General features: G+C 35.4%; 1 protein-coding gene across 1 annotated transcript in view; it reads left to right on the plus strand.

Annotated features, from left to right (window-relative positions):
• The window catches only part of EPHA6 (EPH receptor A6), a 415,605-nt gene that overhangs the window by 184,534 nt on the left and 206,693 nt on the right, over nt 1-24,378 (plus strand). Inside the window, exon 4 of the mRNA XM_026664024.2 lies at nt 24,132-24,287. Coding sequence (XP_026519809.2) covers nt 24,132-24,287 — 156 coding nt within the window. The remainder of the gene's footprint in view (nt 1-24,131; nt 24,288-24,378) is intronic.

Genomic DNA, 24,378 nt, shown 5'->3' on the forward strand with positions numbered 1-24,378 from the left:
GTGAAATTATATTTGTATTAAGTCAAATATTATATCAAGAAGTTTCCAAACACCTACAAGAAACAATTTCAGTTTTTTTATATTGAAATATCCTTAGAGAAATAATGGGTTTAGTCAATAAGAATATATCAGTGTTCTACAAGTGTTCCAGATGAAAGACAGTATTACAATGTAGATTAAAATATTTTAAAGTTTGTATAGAAAAGTGAAGATTGAAAAAATGCCCCTTTTCATCAAGACTTACAGTGTGTTTCTAGGAACAATGCTTTGGGTGGTTCCACATGGATATTTTAAACCTCTCTACACATTAATTTAATGACTTAAGTTTTATGAAAGTAGTACAATACACAATGTTCCTTGTTAAAGTTACTATATGTCTATAATACACTATTAAAAGTTTTAATCATTGTCAAGGGGCAACACAGCAAAATCCATTTGAGTTCAATCTGTCATTTGCTTACCCAAATAGACAGAATCTTTCCAAACTAAAATTATAACCTTCTAATTACATCATATATTCAGGTGTGGGATTCTACGGTTCTGACTGGTTCTATAGAACCCTTTGTTAACTTTCTAAGCAGTTTGGAGAACCAGTAGTTAGAAGCTATCTGCTTTTGTTTTTTTCCACCCTTATTACATTCTTGCCAGTATGCTTAGATTTCCGGTCTCTGGAGCTTCTGGGGCTTGACTTTCTTAAAGGGGAAGGGTTGTTCTATGATTTTTACACTGCTGTTGGGAGGAAATACTTCCCTGGACAATCAGCACTTTGAAAAAATAATTGAATAATGAAGCAGAGCTGTCAGAAAGAAGCTTTTAATGACAGGGAACCAAGATGAGTGATATTCAGCAAGGCTTCTTGGCTAGCTCGAAAGATTGACATTCAAACGTGAGTTTACATACCTTTTCTGAGTTTTGATCTAAACCTGGTTTTTGATAAAGGTTAATTCTGTGCTTGGTAACATTTAATCCTGTGTTTATTGATGGGATAATTTTCCCTATTCAGCTTCAACAAGCAACAGCTACTGTTGTGATTTAATTATTTGTATTGTGTTTTAATTTTTTTTCCTGCCTCATGGTTTCTTTTTCTATCTGAGCAGGGGGTCTTCCTTCACTGCTTTAGTGGTATCTGGCATTGTCCTTTTGGGGTATACTTCCAAGAGGCAGGATGCAAAGTTGGCACTGATTTTTTTTATTGTCTTTCTGGGGGGCATGTGACCTTTTCTTAAATCTGGATGATTTCCTTAGGATATCTTGTGAGGTGTTTGAGACCAGCTGGTGTCTTCAAGTGGTGCAAATGGATCTAAGGATTGCTTCTCCTGGATGTGGTCTTTCTGGAGAGCTTAAATGACCTCTCTGCTAAAGGGTTTCACTTTGTGAGCAAGAGATGGCTACTGATAGTTATCACTGCATTTTAACTATTTTAATTCCTCAAGGTGCTCTGGCACCCTGCCTGATTTGTAACTCCAGCTTGCAGGTATGTTTAATCTAATGATTGGTATTAAGGGCAGCTTTTTGCAAGCAAAGAAGCTTTTTGTGTTTTTGTACAGGTAATCCTTCACTTACAACAGTTCATTTAGTGAACATTCAAAGTTACAATGGCACTGAAAAATGACCATTTTTTACACTTATGACCATTGCAGCATCCCCACTGTCTTGAGAGGCCAGGCAAGGAGAAGCGCCCCTTGACATGAATGATGTCGAGTTGGCCATGCCCACCCAGTCACATGACCACCAAGCCACACCCACCAACTAACCCACATTGTTAAAAAATTGAATCCCACCCCTGCATATATCCTGAAAGATTTTAGGATGTAGCTATCCTGAACCTCATCCCCCTACACCATCCAGCTCAGGACTGCTCAGTCTCTTAATCTGGATCTCTATCTGGGATGCTGTGTTGCCATAATTCTTTCCCACTGCTTCTCCAGATGCATATCCCATCACAATCTTGTATAGGAATGCAAAAAATTACCATTTTGAGCTTATCTTGAGAATAATTACAGCCTTGGCAAGTTCTTTGTTCTAATCACAGGAGGAATTCAATTACTTTCCCAGTACTGAAATTAGTTATATATATATGATCATTATTGGACAGAAAATTAAATTTGATATTTTTTCTCATGAGAAATTAACATTGGTGATTGTTATTTTAAATGACTGGGAATATCTTTTTAACATGAACTAAGAAGGACATTATCATCCTCATATTCAGCTGTTGAATAATATTATTTCTAAAACTTTTCAGATTTTATAAAAGGAATACAATTTACCTGAAAAGACTGAATGGGACATAGCTAAAATATTTGTATTAATTCTTTGGTCCCTCAATAGCTCCAGTGTTATTTAATGTGTTGGAGAAAGGCTTGACTGAACCTAAACTAACAATTTAGTTTTAACAAAAATTTACAAAAAAAAAGTCTCCAAATTTGGACAATATATAAGGAGTTTGGAATAGAAGTAGAGTACCTACATGCATAATCTAAGCCTATTGGTTTTAAAAACTTAAAAATTTTGAAGTGTTGGCTTTCTTTCTTTCTTTCTTTCTTTCTTTCTTTCTTTCTTTCTTTCTTTCTTGTGTGTCACAGATGAAATAAATTTTCAGGAATCTTTGTACATGAGTTATGAGTGTGACAAATGATAATGCCTTTGTTATTAGACACTTGCTTCTATGGCGAATCAAGTTCTTCAAAATTAGTTTAGACTTAATGTCATTGGTTTGTTAGATTATATCTCAGAAATCTGTAATCATTCAATCTATGATAAAATTTGGATAGTAATGAACTTGGACTGTGCATAAAAACTGATCATATATTGTTGAAAATATTTGTTTCCCTGAACTGATAAACATTAGCCTTTGATTTAGCTTTGTAATAAAAGAGAACAATATGATTCTATATTAATTAGTTGTTTAGAAATTGAATCCTATGTTGAACTTATTTGTGTACAGTGGAACCTCAGGTCATGACCATAATCCATTCCAGGACTTTAGTCGCAATCCAATTTGGTCATGACCAGAAGCACAACTGACTGCACATGTGCGGACAAAAAAAATGATGCAGAAGGGGAATCACTACGGCAGGGAAAATCGCTGTGGCTGTGTTTGGCTGCCACCTGAAGATGTGTTCAAGACCAGATGCAAATATTTTCTGAAATTTTTGGTTGTCACCTGATTTGGTTGTGGACAGAAGCATTCATGTCCTGAAGTTCCATCGTACACGTTTAGGTGGGAATGGTGTTTTTAGGTTGTTTTTTTTTCATATCATTTATCAGAGAAATGAAAAAAATCTACCCTGTTTCCCATTTCCTATTGTATTCTTTTCTATCTTTTATAGTGTTTTTTAACCTTCTTCTTTTGTCTTTACTTTATGGCTTGTTTTCTAGAAAATATAATGTTTCTTTTTAACTATGTAGATTTTTTAATATAACATAATGTAGTTATAAAATTATACTGCCATTGGTTTATTTATAAAATTACAGATTTTTTTAAAAATGTAATTTTTTGATATTTATTCTTAAAAAAATATATTAATTTATTCTTCTTACTTGTGAACTGCCTTATACAACTAGAGGTCTTTTGTTAACACAGTGGGCATGGTTCTAAAGATAGGCTGCACCAACATTAAAAAAAAGTAATATGCTAGAATAAATGAAATATTCTTAGCTATCTCAGTCTCTGCTTTTTTATAGTTACCTAAAATCCCAAAGTATTGATATTTTATATTGTTGCATCATATAAATATCTTAAGCTTACCTAACATCATTTCACTTTTTCATTCAATCTTTTTTGTTTTGATATTTTCAATAATGGAAATCTGTATATATGTTGTAAGTTTATTTTTCTGTTCATGCCTTAAAATACAACCATTTTTTGTAATTAAAAATGTTAATTTGTCCTCTTACAATTTTTCTCTCTCATAATCAATTTGATTATTATTTGTTTTTTGATATAACTAACCAAAAACTCAATTTTAATACTAACAAATGTCATGTGTATTTCTAGCCAAGTATCAACCTAAAACAATAGTCATCATTAATATAGAACTTATTAGTCAATGATAATAGTTTGGATCCCAAAATTCTGCAATCTTTTGTTTTCTAAATTACATGTACATATCCTAAGTACATTGTAACATTGCTAATAATTTTATTTATTCATAGAAGCATTCATAGCACATCTTCATCAGAGCATATTCTTAATCACAAACTGCAGTCTTTTCTGATGAAATGATACTATTCTGGAGAACAGGTGCAAAAACATGGAAGGCATCCTTCCTAGGCTCCATCAGGTGGCATTCATTAATAAACAGAAGAATTTTGTTTATTCATAGGTCTTATGAGATGGCTGAAATAATCAGAGAAAGATGGTCTATCAGATAACCAAACCAGATAACTAAGGACCATGTTTTAAAATACAGTTATATCAGAAAAATGTTTAAGGAAGGAACAAAATTTCTAATACAGAGAACGCTTACAGGATTTAATAATCAAGGAGAAACTAAGCCTACAGAGAACATTAAAATGTTCTGTAGGATACTATAAAATTCCCATTGCTATTCTGTTTCTAGTGATAATCAGAAAGACATAACTGGGAAATCTATAAGCAATAATAATGATGTATAACAATATTTAAATGATTTTGTAACCAACTTTTATAGTGTTTCTAAACTTATCCCCAAAGTGATAATTATCTGCTTTAAAACAGTAAATACATCACAAACAGGTTCAAATTCTGAAACCCAACTAATTTTGCATTTGTGCTCCTTAAATGTTCTATATTATGAGAAAAGTGATAATAAACAGGTGCACAAAGAGATTCTATTTTCACATTTCTGGATAATATGTATACGCAATTCTTTTGTTTTATTCCATAGCAAGTTGCATAAGATTTCCATGTAACTGGAATTCATAAAAAATATAGCATTGTTTTCCTCTTCTTATGTTGACATTTCAATGTATCTAATCTGTGGCTTTTTCATATCACATCATTAATTTATTTTTAATATCTTACATATGGCCCATTTATTTTATTATAAATTCAAATTTTCAGAAGCAACATATATATTGTTACAAGACAACATTCTGGAATGGGGATTAATGTTTCTAAAATTGTCACTCAAACTTTGGACATACTTGTAAAATGTATCTTACATTTAAATAAAATATCTTTGCATGTTTTCAGTTCAAACATCAAATCTCTTCTGCAGAAATGAATTTGGCAGATAATACCCTAGCTATCATTGTCCAGGACAGAAATTATACAGGGTCATATTTTTGTACCATGGGGAATATAAAGAATGTAAATCAGATTGGGGAATCTAAAAAGATCATAGAATAGGCAAATCTGTACTATGTAGTTATCAGAAGTCAAACTAAAATCAAGGGAATTAATACTTTTGTCTCTTCACAAAAAAAAACTGCCTGTAACACAAAAAAACATAAACAATATAAAAATGCAAAATATTGATTAATTTATGATTCTATCGGTACATGTAAAAAGTGCATATATCTGATAAGAATTTGGGGGCAGTACTGAGATTACTCAAATTCTGATGAACAATTGATGAAACTCTAATTGACTTAAGGCTGATCCCTGTATACAAATACGACACCAATAGTATTAAAAATGGACTAGAACTTGGATTATTTTTTTAAAAACTATATACAAAATTGTCTTGCGTCCCTATGATTTTTGACTCCTAGTTATGCATTTCCTTTGGCCTAATCTCAGTTTGCTTTCTACTACCATCTACTTTTTACTACTATCATCAAAATCTTAAGTGAAGAGACTTCCGGTGATATGACTGATAATTAACATATCCAGACATCTCTCTCTGGACTGCCATTTCTCCAATTTAACAAAAGAAGGAACAGGCTCTCCCTGTGTTTTTATAACTTTCCTGGGTTAGGGAGAGTGCTAGAATATTCCATAAGATCCTCCATACAGCAATGGTCTGCAAGTTACTTCAGGAACCATGCTTCAGAGCAGCTGGGGAGCCAGAGCTGGGGCATGGCCTTGTAATCACTTTGTTGTTGGACAAATAAGCCATTTTGGAATTTATTTTTCAAGTGGACAATATATTATGCCTTTCATTTCTTAACCAATTTATGAGACTATTATCTTTATTAGCTAAAAGAGGCTCTCTTTAGTGACAGCCTGTTACTCCTTTTTGAAGCTCTGTGCCATTTTTCAGAATTTTATTGTTAAATAACAAGGAAGAAGGTTGTTGGAGACAAGCTAAAATAAGGAGGTGTGGAGTATCTTTTCTTTTCAATTTTGATGAAGAAACAAGAATAAAAAATTGTGGTTGGATCTTACTACTGTGTTTTCCCTAAAATAAGATCCAGTCTTATATTTTGGGGGGCTCCCAAAATGCATTAGGGCTTATTTTTGGAGAAACGCAATGCCAGAGTGATCAGCCCTGCTGGGCACCCCACTCCCCAGTGTGCACACAAGAGGCAGCAAGCGCACAGGGACTGATAGTATTTGAAAGAAGCTGCAGCTCTCCAGTCCCTCTGTGGCTGTGCAACCTGTGCAGTGCACATGAGTTTATTCCCTGTCCAACAGCAGAGGCACCAGAGGAAGGCAGGTCATCTGAACACACAATGCAGGCTGCAAGAAAGCCAAGTGTTTGTGGGCATGAGCAGGAAGGTGGCCATGGAAGGCTTATCTTTGTGTGGTGACACTGGCAACAGACGGAGGCAGAGGCAAGGGGGAGGAGGTAGGCAATTTCAACACACAATGTGGGCTGCAGGAAAACCAAGAGACATGAAACCAAGTCTCCCATGTCCACTGCCAATCCAGCCCACCAACTCTCAGCTTTCTCACAGCCCATACAGTGCATTCAGATCCCATGGCTCCCCTGCTTCTGCCTCCGCCTGCTGCTTGGACAATTAATCACTCACATGCACTGCACGTGCTACAGCTGCTGCCGGACACCATCAGCTTGTGCACACTCACCACCCCCTGTGATGGCCATGCTCACACCCCTTCACTAGGGCTTATTTTGGGGTAGGGTTTGGTTTGGGTATATTAGGAGCACATTAAAAATTAGGCTAGGGATTATTTTCAAGGTAGGTCTTATTTTCAGGGAAACACAGTATTTTTTAAATAATCCACAGCCTTCAATTTCTTTGCTGTAGGTTGTTGAAATTCTCTGATTTTTATAAACTGATTGGCCAGAATACATAAATAAGCAAACAAACAAACACATTTTGACAACTAGAGATAACTACAAAGATGGTTAAACCTGACCTCGAGTCTATTATTAGGAATGTGTTTGAAAGCTATTTACTGAGAATCACCCATATTATAAACCGATTAGGTATTAAAGATACAAATGTTATAGATGATATAAAAAAGAGTAAAAGGTACTATCAACCCACTGAGACAATACCACAAATATCAGACAATGAAAATAAATGTAACTTTGAAATACAAATCTGACACCAGATTTTGTTATAATGATGGTTTGAATATAACAATTGAAACAAGAATTCATGCTCACAATTTTTAAGAAGTAAACACACAACTTTTAAGAAGTCAAGTTTGGCATTTTTTTTTCTTCATGGATACTAACAAGATTGAGAATCCTTCCAGGAAAAAAAGGATTTGACAAACATCTCAGTGTCTCAGTGTCTTCTTCTCAGTGAAGAAGATTGTATTCTACAAGGAAGAGTTTCAAAGTAATCTACAACTTTTAACAGAACAACTTTGGGACTGTTGTCATGGATATTAACAAGGTTGAGGATTTCTTAAAGAAAAGAGAATTGATAGGCATTCATGAAAAGAAAAAGATTTTATTCTATGAAGACAAGCTAGAGGGAGTGACTTAATTTTAATTAGTTACTTAGAGTTAGAATGGATTTTTATGCCTGATATACATATTGAAAGAATGCTTTAATATAGTTTTGTATTTATAAAATAGTTTGTAAATGTATGTTTTCCATCCGTCTATATAATGTTTGAATAATTCCCAAAGTTTGTAAAATATTGATAAATTTGAAAATATGAAAGGTTGGAAGATCTAAAGAGAAGAACGTTTTATTCCATGATGATAAATTTGAGGGAAAGATTTAAATGTAATGAAGTAATTGAATTTTTATTGGTGTGATATATATAATTGAAAAAAAGCTTTAATGTTTTGGGTTTATAAAGTGGATTTGAAAATGAAAAGTTTTTTTTCCCTTTATATATAATGTTTGAAAATACCACTGAAAGTGAACTTTAAAGTATGAGTATTATTAAGAGATAGTGAAAAAAAAGTGCAGTAAAAAAATATGTATTAGAACTTACTATTTTAGAAATGTTTTTTAAAAAAAGTTAACTGTTTTTAAATTTTTACAAGGGTTTTCTTCCTTTATGGTTAAAAAAATCTGAAATAATATAGGGAATTCTGTAATATAAATTATGACAGTTTATAAAAATGAATGAGTAAACACAAGCATATTGTGTGTGCGTGTATTCCTCCTCCCAGTTTCTATTACTTTTATTTATTTATCTTTGTATTTTATATTTTGATAAACCAATAAAAATGTGGGGGGAAATCTGTAAGTATACTCAACTAGACTTACAGAATAAAGGATTCAATCTGGTAAATACTGAATGTACTAGGACTGCATTCTTAGCTGGGTAAAAATACCTTGCATAGAGAAAGTCGTCCTAGCAACTGCTACACTAAGATATTTCCTGATACATCTGCTTGCAATATAAAATAAAATCATGATGTATAACCAAAGTATGGTGAAAGTTCTATTAAAGGCCTATATTTAATGAGTAATAAAAATCATGGGTTTTATAAAATGTAACCAGCTTCTTGTAAAAAAAAAAAAGTCCATCTTGTTTTATGTTCAAGAGCAATATGTTTAATAACACATTACTGGGTTAAATGTGAAATGACATTTGCTTTAGATTCTGCAGTATTGGCTTTACTTTTAGAAGTAGTGTCAAATTCCTGTTTTGTTAGCACTGTACTTGTTCCATTTCTAATACTTCATATTTCATTAAATTAACCAATCAATGAGTAGAAGAATCAATAGATATGGCAGCAGCTGGATTAATCACATAAGGAAAGGAAAGCTGCCAAATTTCATTTGGCTGCTTAAATTGATTCTGTCAAAGTTCTCTTGCTTAGAAAACTATTATTCTCCTATAGGAAATATTTCTGAAATGTTCTCTTCTAATACATAAGATCATTAATGTAAAGTGGTGTGAGTGTTTGTGTCCGGATCTGTGTGTGTCTGTACATGCCAGATAGATTTTTTTCTGCGATGTTTCTTCAAGATGGAGACGGTTCTTCAGTACAAGAGTACTTCTCTTGAATGAAGAAGAGTGTGATTTTTACTCATCTTCTCTTTTTTGCACCACCTTGTTTCATCCAAACCATTTCAGACATTGTCACAGGACTGTAGAAAATAATTATGGAGATCACAAGATGTTGCTGGATATAATTCAGCCATATCTGAATTTATTATTATTATATTTTGTTGTATATGATGTATCCAAAATTTCAGATAAGAAAAATTGCATATGTGTAATTTTAGTTTCTAAACATATTTAGGCAAGTATGCATTTGAATTGATTATGGATATTTTATATTAGCCTTATTGTCATAAGAGTGTGTACCATATGATGGCATTAGTTTAATCAGAAAAAAAATAAAAAGTAATAAAGTATGTCTCAGCCAAAGTTATTAATTTTTTAATGAAGGGATATGTTAACTCCATGCCACTCTAGATTTTGTGTTGTTGATTCTAACATGATTTTCATCTTTTGTCATTGAATCCTGCAATATCAAATTATTTGAATTAATTTATTAATCAGAATTTTATGCTGTAAAAAGCAAGATGGGAAAAAGTTTTCACAATGGTAAGACAGATTTCTGGGTGAAATATTTGATTTTGATAAACCTACAATCTGTATCCATAGATGCAAGGTATGGAATTCATTTATTTACTTCTTTTTACTTAAATGTTGATTCCATAGCAGAGTACAAAATTGGGAGTGCTCCTATCATGTTAATCTTATTTTAAGATTTTACTATGCTTTGCATGTGGTTTCTTCCACAAAATGGCAAGGACTCATTTCATTAATCATCCTGTTGTGATTTATATGAACTATGTGAATTGCGAAGGAAGGAAGGAAGGAAGGAAGGAAGGAAGGAAGGAAGGAAGGAAGGAAGGAAGGAAGGAAGGAAGGAAGGAAGGAAGGAAGGTAGGTTGGGGTGTTTGGGCAACCAGCCTACCAGATGAAACCTAGTTTCCTAATAAACAATAGCTGGCCATTCCCCCGAAGCCAAGCCATGCTAAAAGCCCCCAATACACGAAACACAATGTTGCCAGCCACTCAAGACAAAAAGAAACTGCTACAAAACAGACAGAAGATATTAGAAACACCAATCAAGCAGAACACAACAAACTCCAAGACCAATAAACACAGTTCAAGACTCCCAACCAAACAGGATGAAGAAAAAACCATGCTAACAAAGCACAAGGCTAGCACCAAATTTAAAACAGAAACGGCTGCAAAAGCCTGACACATAGACGAGCCCAATACACAAGCCTGATGATGGCAGATGAGATTCTGCCAAAAGTTGCTACAACTTTAAAAGCACAACTATAAACGGGATTCATGGTGGTGCCCAATTAGGAAGGTGAGGCTCTCGCTCCTGGAACACTATCTCCCTATAAAGCCACCACCTGCACCAGAAATCACTTTTAAAGCTGCTGCCTGCACCAGTAACCGTGAGTAAACCAGAGCCCCAAAAACAAGCCCAAAAATGCTGGATTCTGAAGCCATGGAGCCCTAATAATGCTGGCGGAGCTCCTGCTAGCTGATCCGGAGCCCTCCTCTCCTTCCCCAGAGAAGTAAAGCTCTTTCCATCGAGCCCTATTAACCACACTGGTGGAGCTCTTGAACTGGATCACTTGGAGCCAGCAAACAACGTACCTTCATTTAAATCCCTCACACAGCTGATAGAAGTATCTTCCATGCCAGACAATGTGTTTCCATTAATATCCCCCACACAGTTTTCCCGGAGCCACATCAGACAGCTGGCAGGGAGAAACAAGGAGGGAGGACAAAGCCCTGAGGCTCTTAGGAGCTGAAAGTCACCCTGGACGGGTGGTAAAGGCAGAGGAATGCTTCGGTGGTCGCGAGGAGACTGACCCGAAGAAAACCCCTCCATCGGAACTAAAAAGAGAACTGCCAGCATGGCTAAATCGAACCCAGGAAGGCAGCTGAGACAGAAGTGAAAAAGAAAGGAAAGATCTTGTTACAGCATGCCTAGTCTTGGTAAGAATCACTCCAATTTCTGCAGTGGAATTTTCCTTGGAAAGTGGGACTCAAAGGAGGAAAATAGCTGTGATTAATGACCTGGAGTGGCTGTCAGATTTAGTTTTTTTTTAAAAAAAAAAGATATTGCAATTAGAAGTAACTTTAAAAGTAAGGGACAGATTGGATTGGTTAACCCAAATTTCTGGACTGTATTTTTACTACTAGTCAACTTGAAGAACTTTAGGAAACTATTGGAAAGCAATCTTATTCAGAGACATATTGATTGTAGTTAAAGTGTTTTAATTCAGCGAGTTTTGCCCTCTTTCAAAAATCCAGCGTGATTTGAACATCTTGTTACAGCCTATTATTTACAGAGTAATAGCAGCAGCAATCAGAGCAATAAATTCCTCCCACCCAGGAAATCACAGCTGCTAGTAAAACAATTAACCCTTTCCTTGCAGACTCTCAATACTACCTCATTACTTTAATCAAACACTGATTAATTCATTACCTCAAAACTTACAACTATTCTACCTCATCACCTATATCATTGATTAGATAATCAATTTCTATAAAATATTTCAATAATGGTTTAATTGATTTATTGTTTTAATTGATTAGTGTGATTAGAGTGTTTAGTGCAAATAGTGTGATTACTGATTAGTTTAAAAGATCAAGATTCATGTAATTTAATTGATTAGTAAAATCTGTGATTTAGTGAATTTAATTGAACAATGTGATTAATGATTAGTGTAATTAATTGATTAGTGATTAGTGTGATTAATTGATTAGGCTGATTGTTGCTTAGGAAAATTATTTGACTAGAGAGATTACTGTGATTGATTGATTGGTGTGATATTGGCTATATTGATTAGCAAAAATTGTTCCATTAATTAATTTAATCATCATACCATCTTAACAAACCTACCATGCCAAGAAAAAAATCCAATGCAAAACCACAACCTAAAGAGAAAGTAATCCCCACCAATGAACCACAAGACTCCTGCACATGCCTTAAATACTACAAAACTCTAAAAGATAATGAAAACTCCATCAAATGTTCTCTATGTAACATCATGACTGATTGGGATTACCCGAGCAAATGATTCAATGCCTAGAATGATCCAATGAGTTTCCATATCTCTGCAAATCATGCAGACCCAAACTGGATCTGTTTGAAAGAGTTGATACCATAGAAACACAAATAACATCCCTTGACACCACAGTAGGATCCCTGGATGCCTTAAAAGAAAGATTATCCAACCTTGAAAAAAAAGAGACAATGCAAAAACCTGAACATCCAATAGCTACAAACCACATCTCTACTCAACAACCACAACCCAATCCACAACCCAGTCCACAAAAAAACGTAAGCCAGACAAATAATGATATCCCAATCCTCATCAGAGAAGCTGTTGAGCGTGAGCGGAAACGTCAAAACGCCATCTTATTTGGTCTAGAAGACATCAATGATAATGGTGACATCACAACTGTCCGAAACATCATCAGTGATTATCAAGCATCAACCATCTCCCCTGATGATATACTTGACATTTCCCGCATTGGCCGAGAGCTCAAAAACAGAGACGATTCTGTGGCCCCACGCTTCTGCAGGGTCATTTGCAAAAATGAATCAAGCAAACGTAAATTCATTTACACAATAAATTCACTCGCCAAAACCAACACCAACCATAAGAACCTCCGTTGTCGCCATGACCTAACCATACAGCAACGTGCCCACTCCCGTGTACTCCGCAATGAACTCAAAAAACGTCTAGACAATGGAGAGAAGGACCTGTACATTGACTACCATGCTGACTGTATCAAAAGTAAGTCACACAACCCGCAACTCAGCTTTAACCTTCAACCACAACCCTACCTCAACCAATCCACCATCACTCAAGACTAGGCACACACGCCCCTAACTACCTCAATTCCAACTACTGCTGGCCTTAAATGCAAGCTACTCAATGCAAAAAGCCTTGCAAATAAAATACCTGAATTTCTCCTCTTACTAAATATGGCTACATTCGACATCATATTTGTCTGTGAAACATAGCTCAACGCATCTCTCCCTGACTCCATTACCACAGTAAGAGACTATCATGTTTATCGATCAGATCGTGAAATTCGTAGAAGAGGTAGTATTGCTATCTTCTATAAAAAGTCCTTACATCTAGAAAACATCCAAGTTACCCAGGAGCTTGCTATTCCTGAGAACATCATCTGTTAACTATCCTTAAATATCACATTTCGATTCTTACTATGTTACAGAGCACCTGATTATGACATCGAACATGTAAACAAGCTAAATACACCACTAACATGGGCAGTATCCTGTCCACAGGCTTTTATCTTTCTTGGTGACTTCAATCTACCTCATATTGACTGGACCCTAAATGAATGTACAACTGAACCCATACACACAACCTTCTACAATGCTGTTACAAATCTGGGACTGGAACAACTAGTAACCAACAACACTAGACTTAACAACTGCCTCAATCTCCTCTTCTGCAATAGTTTGAATTTAATTTATGGAATACAAATTAAAGAACCCTTTTCCAGCAGTGACCACAATATGATTGACTTTTGTCTCAACATACACCCACAAAAAAAAATCATCACAATGATGTAATCCCCAATTATAACTTCAAAAAAGGCAACTATGATCTTATAGACAATGATCTCTCATCCCTTGATTGGCAATCTCTATTCACTGGATGCAATACTGTTGAAGACCATTACAACATATTTTTACTTGAAGTCAAAAGAGTCATCAAACTATATGTACCAACAAAAACTCCCAAAACCAGAAAAAACAAATTACCCATAACAATAAGGAAGCTTCAATCCAAAAAGAGATCACTCTGCCGGAAAAACAAATCTGGTAATGTTGCCAATTTCAAAAGCCGATACAAAAATTTATGCCACCAGATAAAGACTGAATGCACCAATTATCACATTAAACAAGAAGAAACCCTTCTATGCACCAATTCCACCCGTGCTTTTTACAATTTTGTAAACAACAAACTAAAAGACTCAAGGTCCATCCCACCCCTGATAAGACCTAATGGTAAGGACTGCAACGCCGACACCATTAAAGCCAACATCTTTAACACATTCTTCGGTTTAGTATTTGTAAAAAGCAATAGATCATGCCCAGTATTTCCTAGTTGAACCACAGACAACTACAATGATCTAATACAGGGGTCCCCAACCACCGGTCCGCGGACCGGTACCGTCCGTGGAAAAAGTCCTACCGGGCAGCTGGCTTGCTGGCGCCGCCATCATTTTTGATGAAAAAGTGCTTCCGGTGAGCTTTTCCGGGTAGAAAGCTCACCAGAAGCACGTTTTCATCAAAAGATGGCGGCGCAGGCTCGGTGAGCTTTTCTGGGTGAAAGCCATTTCTACCGGAAAGCTCACGCTGAGCTACGCCGCCATCTTTTTGATGAAAAAGTGCTTCCTGGTGAGGTCACCGGAAGGACTTTTTCATCAAAAAGATGCGGCGCCCAGCTGATGCGATACGCCCGGTGCCCAGCTGATGCCGGATCGCGGCGCCCAGCTGATGCCGGGCCGGCGGCGTAAAAGGTTGGGGATCACTGATCTAATACATATCGATTTTACAGAAGACAATGTTGAAAAAGCACTATGCAATCTAAAACCATCTCTATATATTGGACCGGATGAAATATGTGCCTACTTCTTTAAAAAGCTATCCACTGCCATAGTCGAACCTCTAAGCATAATCTTTGAAAAATCTTTCAGGACCAGCTCCTTGCCTAACCTATGGTCACAAGCCACAGTCATCCCCATCTTCAAAAAGGGAGACCCCAGTCTTGTTGAAAATTACAGACCAATCTCTTTATGCTGCATCACTTCTGAAGTCATGGAATCAATTATTAACCAATCCAGTATTCTCCACTTAGAGACAAACAACCTACTCTCTAATAAACAATTTGGTTTCAGAAAAAAACAATCCTATAATCTGCAACTCTTACACTGCAAAAACATATGGACTACACAACTCGATCGGGGCAAAGCAATAGAGGTAATCTACACAGACTTCTGTAAAGCCTTTGATTCAGTGGTAAATGACAAACTACTCCTAAAACTAAAATCTTATGCTATCTCTGGACAACTGCATAACTGGATAGAAGCATTCCTGTCAAGCAGACAACAAATGGTCAAAATTGGGAGTGTACTATCAAATTCTGTACCTGTCAATAGTGGTGTCCCCCAAGGCAGTGTTCTAGGACCAACTCTCTTCATACTCTACATAAATGACCTCTGTGATCATATTAAGAGCAACTGTGTTCTCTTCGCTGATGATGTAAAGCTATTCAACACCACAGACAATACTGCTACCCTTCGAAAAACCTTGACTATGTATCAGAATGGTCAAACAAATGGCAACTTCAAATCTCAACAAATAAATGCTGTCTTACATATTGGCAAAAAAAAAATCAGAAAATAAAATACAAGCTGAATAGTCAAGATCTTGTTGATGATCCAAGCTCTGTCAAGGATCTTGGAATACTCATCTCTAATGATCTAAGTGCTAGAGCCCACTGTAACTACATAGCCAAAAAGGCATTAAGAGTTGTTAACCTAATCCTACGTAGCTTTTTCTCTGGTAATATCACACTACTAACTAGAGCATACAAAACATTTGCTAGACCAATACTTGAATGCAGCTCATCAGTCTGGAACCCACATTACGTATCTGATATTAGCACAGTTGAGAAACTCCAGAAATATTTCACAAGAAGAGTTCTCCACTCCTCTACTCGTTGTAGAATACCTTATGCCACCAGACTTGAAATTCTAGACCTAGAAAACTTTGAATTGCGCTGTCTTCGGTCTGATCTAAGTATGGTATATAAAATCATACATTGCAATGTCTTACCTGTCAATAAATACTTCAGCTTCAACCATAACAACACAAGAACACACAATAGATACAAACTCAAGGTTAACCGCACCAAACTTGATTGCAGGAAATACGACTTCAGCAACAGAGTGGTCAATGTCTGGAATACTCTACCTGTAGTTTCTTCCCCAAACCCCAAAAACTTTAACCTTAGACTATCTACTATTGACCTCACCCCTTTCCTAAGAGGTCTGTAGGGGGCGTGCATAAGCGCACCAACGTGCCTACCATCCCTGTCCTATTGTTTCTTTTATTTTTCTTATATGTACCCATTTCATGTATTCATAACTATGTATATACTTATACCTATTATCTTGTAAGCGATTGACAAATCAAATAAATAAATAAATAAATAATGACGTGGGAAAATACCCGAACAAAGGTGAAGCCAACCAATCAGGATGAAGAAAAAACCATTCTGGCACAACAGTAGGCTAGCCCCAAATTTAAAACAGAAACGGCTGTGAAAGTCTGACTCACAGATGAACACAATACAGAAGCCTGATGATGGCAGATGAGATTCTGCTGAAACGTTGCTACAATTTTAAAAGCAAAACTATAATGACATGGGAACAAAGCTGAATACCCGAACAAAGCTGAATACCATGCATATACATATACATATTTATTTGGGTGAATAAAACTTAGTTTGGTTTGGTTCCTTTGCCATGCTGCAGGATAGCGTTAAGGGGTAGAGTTACAAAGGAAGCTTGGCTGGAAATCCGCGATAACGGTCTCCCACGGTTTCTGGCACTGTGTATCGTAACTAGCCTGGTGGTGTTTGTTTGTACTTTTCTATTTCTAATTTACTGTTCTACTGTTTCTGCTCCGCGTGCCTCTGGAGAGAAGGGGGGAGAGATATAAAGGGATTTACTTGGACTCTAGGATGAAGACAATGGACTTGAAAGCAAAAAGGAAAAATATAAACCAAACAGGGTGTGTATAATATACATATACATATACATATACATATACATATACATATACATATATATATATATATATATATATATATATATATATATATACATATACATATACATATATATATATATATATATACTACAATATATATATATATATATATATATATATATATATATACATAAATATATATATATATATCCACCAGACTACATCAATCATTTGGAAGCCTGCACTCACAAACAAACAAATCTCCACACCACAAGCCAGGCAAACATTTGGGCACAAACAGATCCCCCTGATACCTCCAGCTCAAACACATCCCAACCAGGCACCCAGATGAAACCTAGCTTCCTAACTAATGATAGCTGTCCATTTACCTGGAGCCAAGCTGCACTAAAGGCCTCCAATAAAGTAACACAATGTTGCCAGCCAATCAAGATACAAAAAGAGCCAAAAAAACAGACAGAAGATATTAGAAACACCAATCAAGCAGAACACAGCAAACTCCAAGACCAATAAACACAGACCAAGACTCTCAACCAATCAGGATGAAGAAAAAACCATTCTGGCACAGCAATAGGCTGCCCCAAATTCAAATCTGAAACCACTGTAAAAGCCTGACTCACAGATGAACACTATACAGAAGCCTGATGATGGCAGATGAGATTCTGCCGAAACGTCGCTACAACTTTAAAAGCACAACTACTATGACGTGGGAAAATACCCGAACAAAGCTGAATGCCATGGATCTTTGGTTATTCGGGTTTCTCCCCATAAGATTGGAAGTATCTAGGCAACATTTTGATGAAGTCTCATTCATCATCTTCAGGCTTGTGTCTTCGGCTCTGTGCTTCTCAGAGTAATGTGAGCTTGCAGCTGCTTCTTCCTTTTAACTGCTAGTGGGGGTGTGACTTGATTGGGTGGGGGCAATTGGGTGGGGGCAATCAGAACACAGCCAAGCCCCCACCCAATCAAGTCACACCCCCACTAGCAGTTAAAAGGAAGAAGCAGCTGCAAGCTCACATTACTCTGAGAAGCACAGAGCCGAAGGCACAAGCCTGAAGATGATGAATGAGACTTCATCAAAACGTTGCCTAGATACTTCCAATCTTACGCGGGAGAAAACCTGAATAACCAAAGATAGATAGATAGATAGATAGATAGATAGATAGATAGATAGATAGATAGATAGATAGAGATAGAGATAGAGATAGAGATAGAGATAGAGATAGAGATAGAGATAGAGATAGAGATAGAGATAGAGATAGAGATATAAAATTCAAATGTCACATCAAAAATCACATCAATACACCAATGTGTTTTTACTTGAATAAAAATAAAGAAAGTTGCAGAAGATCATAAAATGAAGATTAGATGCTTCCAGATGTTTCTATGTATATACAGTGATAGCCCTTTCTATAACTGAAAGAACTAATACTATCTCTGAACATACTGCAGAATTCATATAAATGTAATCCCAATGTTCTATGCAGTGAATTAGCAGTGTTAATAAACAAGAATTGCGTGTACATGTTATCCATGTCAAGATGTTGAAGAAAAGTAATGAGCAAGCAGGTTTATAGAAGCTAGAGGTCTTGGTATTGAATCTGAATCAACAATCTAAGCTTTAAATCAGGAAAATAGCAGTTACTAAATTCAACGGTACAAAATTATTTGTGGCAGTTCAATTAACATTCTGTTTTAGTATGGAGCAATTTTGTGTCTAATTTTCTATTTAATATGTGAAGAGCAGCCATTGACATATTCTAATACATGAAGAGTTTTACACATCATAAAATCACTTGCAAATGAATTCAACTAGATAATTAATGGAAGTTATATTCAATATAGCTAAGAAAGTTCAACTAATTTAAATAAAACCAAATAATGTATTATTTATTAAAACTGTCATTTGGTTTAGTGAGATTGACAAATGATGCTGAATTTTACTCTGTCAGCTGAAGGGAGTACAGAGGTATTTCTTATGTAAGGAATGAATGATTGAAGATAGGATTATACATCTATATAGTTTTTGTATATATACACAGACATACATGCATAATATCTAGTGTTCCTTCAGATTAAATCTTATTAATAAACACATAAAATCAAATGCAATAATTAGAAGTATAGTTGTACAGTAAATATTTCATTTCTTATATCTGGGTCCCTCACCAGGACCAGAGAATTAGTCTTCCAAGCTTTTGGACTTGTGTAAAGCCCATCCTCAGGAAATATTTCTCTACCAGAATGTTTGATTTGGGCTCTTCTATATGTTGCTTTTATGTGCTGCCTGATTGTGTATGGCTTTTTATTTGTTGATTGGGGTGTTGATGGTTGGCAATTAAGTCATTGGCTGTTGTTTCAAAACTCTATACATTCTGAGTTTCACCAGTAAGTATCCACTGTCACATAAAAGAGTTCCATCAGACACTATATGGCAGAATGAGAATCTATTGTAGTACACAACAAGCAAAACATCTGGAGCGCAGTGAACAATTCAGGCAGAACGGGTACCAAGCATTTATCACAAGATCACTACAAAAATTGTAAGTAAGTAAAATGTCTAATCTAATTTACCAAATTCCTGGCATTGATTGTCCCTGTGACTGTGTAAGACAGACAGGGAGGAAACTAACCACCAGATTGCAAGAACATGAGTGAGAGTTAGAGTTGGTAGCCTCATATTGCAATGAACAAGGACATGCATTCAATTTTGCAGCTGCTAAGATTGTTGGCTGAGCAGGGACAAAGTCAGCCAGAGAAATGATTTAAGCCTGGGAAACAGGCCCTTTATCAGTTAATAGGAGTGCTGATTTATCACCAGTTTACTAGGTATTTGGAGCCAGAAGCACAGAGGCACAAGGAAACAACACTCAACGACTTAATAGCTGGCCATCAATATCCAAATTAACAATTAAAAGCCACACACACAGCCAAGCACAATATAAATACTATGCATAGATCAGTCCAGTACACACATTCTGCAAAGAAAAATGTTCACTGAGACTGTGCTCCAGCATGAGACCAAAAATTTGGAAGAATAAACCTCTGGTCCCAGTGACTGACTCCATCTGGCTGATAGCTTCCATATTTTAGGAAACCACTGACCAACTATTAATTTTTTGTAGACTTTTCTTAAAAGGAATTTATTGATCTCCTTTGGGATTAAGCTGGAAAGGGGTGTTAGCTGATTTTAAAACCATACATTTATATTTTACAGGAGTTTATGGGGTTTTCAATGTTTGTTTTATAATTATCTTCTTGATCATACATTAGTTTTACCCTGCAAAGGCCCTGAAAGGATTTTTATTTTAAATAAACAATTTTGTATTAGTTTTTTTGTAAAGTTTTCTTTAAATTTTGTATGGCTTACCCATGATTCTGGACAATCAGGCATGAAGCTTTGGGACCGTTTGGTATAGAGCAGGAGTATAAAACTCAAGGCCTGGGGACAGATCTGGCCCACGGGGTGCTTAGATCTGGCCTGGATGACCACCCTGGAAACAGCAAAAGGCCAACCTGTGGTGCCTCTCCCAGCAAAAATAACAGGGTAGGCCATGGCAGAGGGTTGCAAGAAGCTGTTGCAACCAAAAACAGAGCTTCGGAGAAACCACAGGCGCCCTCAACATGAGTGATATCGAGCTGGCCACACCCACCCTGGGCATGGCCACTCTGGGCCCTGAGGTCAAACACAACCCTGATGCAGCAAATTGAGTTTGACACCCCCGGTATAGAGAATTAGATAAATAGAGAATTAGATAAATAGAGCTATAAATGACATTCACTTTCCAGTATGTTCACAAATGTTTCACTATGCCACAAGTTACTAACGTTCTTATTTTTCATGGAAAAAATATTTTTCCAGCCTCCAGTAAATCATGTGTTCATTCCTTTTAGCACAATACTCTTCCACATGGTATTCACTTTAAATCTGCAATGCAATACTGAACATATATTCCTCTGAAATATATAATAGGTTACAAAAAGAAATGACTTTTCCTGTTCTATGGTATACTTTATTTTATTACTATTATAAAACTTTTAAAGCACATTTAACCAACTTTGAGAGTAATTCGGGTTCTGGAAAAATCTCTGTGGAAAAGTTTACATGTGAAAATCTGACAGAAAAATACTTCTACTTGACTGCAACTGCATTGAGCACTGAAATGTTTATCTCAGATTCTGATTGTATTCCCACTGACCTATTAAAAGAGCTTCCTTATTTTCATTTTGAATCTAGTAATCAGTACTCTGCACAGTTCAGTTATTCCAAGACTCTTGATTGTTTGGACTTTCTCAGCATGTTATCATATTATATCTATAAAGGACTGATTCTTATTTTAATGTATTCAGTCACCATGATGATCTCATTTTGTGCCTGGCCTTAGGGCTTTTCAATAGATTTGTAAAATCAACCATAACTTTCCTGCGCTATATAGTGTGCATGAAAGGATAACTGAATTATTAGTTTTTTTAGACTAATGTTGCTATGAAATGAAAGGTTAATATTCATCAAAACGTATTTCTTGCACTACACCTTCCCTTTAGGATGATCTCTGTAGATCAGATAAATATATTTATAAAATCTGCACATATTTATAAAATTTAAATCAAATCAAATAACTAATTGGAATTATTCCTTGCAGAATCACCATGGATATACAACTTCTGATGATAAGACAGGATATTTGTAATATAAAGAGAGATTTTCCCTTTGTACAGACTAATCTCATTTGTACTTTCTAAATTTATTTTAAAAATAAAACTATTCTTAAGTTTAATACATTAAATATATTACATTTAATATATTGCAGGTGATTACAGAAGGTTGTGTTTTCATGTTGCCAGATCGGAAGCCATTCATAAATAAGAGCATATTGTTGGTTACTGGTTTTGCTGTGATTTACATTAATGTATTTTTTTCACTTTTCATGGCTGTGTTTTAAATGATATGCAAATCTAAGATATTAATTACTGTCAGTAACTTATGAATTAAATAAATTAATAATCTATGCAAAATGTATATTATTTACCTAACTACTTACATGAATTTCTATATTGTTCAGACTTCAATATACCAATTAACACAGAAGTAAATGTTATTGTTTACTTTATTGTCATTGCACCTCATACAATGAAATCAAACACCATCTTCAGTGCACATCATGACCATGACCATGAAAATAAACACAAACACACATCCTTCACCCTTCACACATTGAACCGGAAACCCCCAACACCACACCAACACTGCACTATACAGCAGAATTCAAAAGAGCTACTGCCCTGGGATAGAAGCTGTTTTTCAGCCTATTTGTCCTTGTTTTTATTATTCTGTACTGTCTGCCAGATGGTAATAGTTCAAAAAAAGGGTTCCCAGGATGAGATGGATCTTTGAGAATGTTTTGAACTTTCTTAAGGCAGCGGGAGCTATAAAGCTCTTCCAAGGAGGGGAGAGGGCAACCAATGATCTTCTGGGCAATGACATTAACCCTCTGGAGTGCTTTCCTATCTGCCACTGTGCAATTGGCAAACCATACAGAGGAGCAGTATGTTAAAATGCTCTCTATGGCGCATTTTATGGTGTTTTTCATTCAGTTGTTGTTTTCTGAGAAGTCTCAGGTAATATAATCTCTGCTGGGATATGTTTGTGGTTTGTTTGTTTTTAATGTGGTGACATTTTAAATGCTGTAAGTCACCTGAATCAACTATGTGTGAGTTGGGTAGTTATATAAATGTGTTTAATAAATAATGGATTGTTCTCATAGATTACAGTCACTTTAAAATGTAATATGGAGTTGAAATATTGAACATGCATGTTTATATATTCTCATTTTTTTAATTTTGGGATTTTTTTAGTTTTTAGTTTTTGTATTTCTATTTAATATGCTTTCTTCCTAAAAATACTAGCAGTATTCCTTTGGAACATTTAACAGCCTAATATTTGGCAGAAAAAGGAAGCAAAGGTAGTTTATTCTGGATCTTCTTTTTCTCCTGCTGAATTTACAGTTGGTGGAATTTAAGCTATATTGAAATATCTATTTATATTCTTTAGTCAAACAATTTAAATCAAACTTAATCAAGAATGTACATAAATCATTGGTTTACTTTTCATGTTTAAACAGACCTATATGTTCATAAATCTGATTTCATGTACGGATGTTGATCAGCTGGTTCAGTGGCAGTATTTCACAAAAGTTGGATTTTGTAAATATATAGATGGAGAAGAAAATGAAGAATATATGAAAATAAGACCAAAGATAGTTAAACTGCAGTCTGATCAGTCCCTGGAGTCCAATCATACTCTGACTCTTGCATAGGCAATATTTTTCAATATCTGATAATCCTCTGTGCATAATTTATAATGATTATTATAAATTCTATTAACTTCTACCGGATCTGGATTGCAAACATTCGAAGCAGCATTAGATGACAGTATTTATTTATGAATAATTATACTAAGTGATTGTCACCCTTTTACTTATTACTGTTAATTGTATGGAAAACATCTTAGGGTCTGTAAGTCTGATGGCTACTCCTATACTATAGACTAGACTATAACATTCTGACCAATAGGAATATATAATCTATAAAATATTAATAAATATTATGTATATATATATAATAATTACTGGACAATTTGTATTTTATATTTGTATTTCCTAGATGTCTGCATTGTGCACACTAGGTTACTTACACATGCTGTACAATTCCTCTCAGTGCAGTTGGGCCACTGAAGTTCCCACTCCAATGAAAAGCAAAGAGACATTATCACAGATGATCCAATTTTATAACTGCCTGTATTCTCCCTTTCTTGATTTGAACAGCATACAGGATACAGTTTGTACTTACCTGTACATTCAAAAGCTGGATTTCATTTCTAAGATACATTACAGTGTGCCATGCCTTGAAAAAGACAGAGAAAATGTTTATATAGAAATATATATAGGCAATTTAAGTATAAATTAAGTATAGTTGCTTTCCTCTTTTTTACAGCTTGCCGGTCAGGATTCTATAAAGCATTTGCTGGAAATATAAAATGTTCCAAGTGTCCTCCACACAGCCAAACCTTCGTGGAAGCAACATCTGTATGCCAATGTGAAAAAGGTTACTTCCGAGCTGATAAGGATCCACCAACTATGGCATGTACCCGTAAGTTTAATTGATCCTGGTGTTTAAAATTCTTCCCTTTCCTTCTTTATCTTAAAGGATAAAAACAGCATTTGTTTTTGCTAATCAAAAA

The sequence above is a fragment of the Notechis scutatus genome, chromosome 5 (assembly GCF_049901735.1).
Source record: "Notechis scutatus isolate UNSWTSFEM ecotype Mainland chromosome 5, rNotScu1.2, whole genome shotgun sequence".
Lineage (NCBI taxonomy): Eukaryota > Metazoa > Chordata > Lepidosauria > Squamata > Elapidae > Notechis > Notechis scutatus.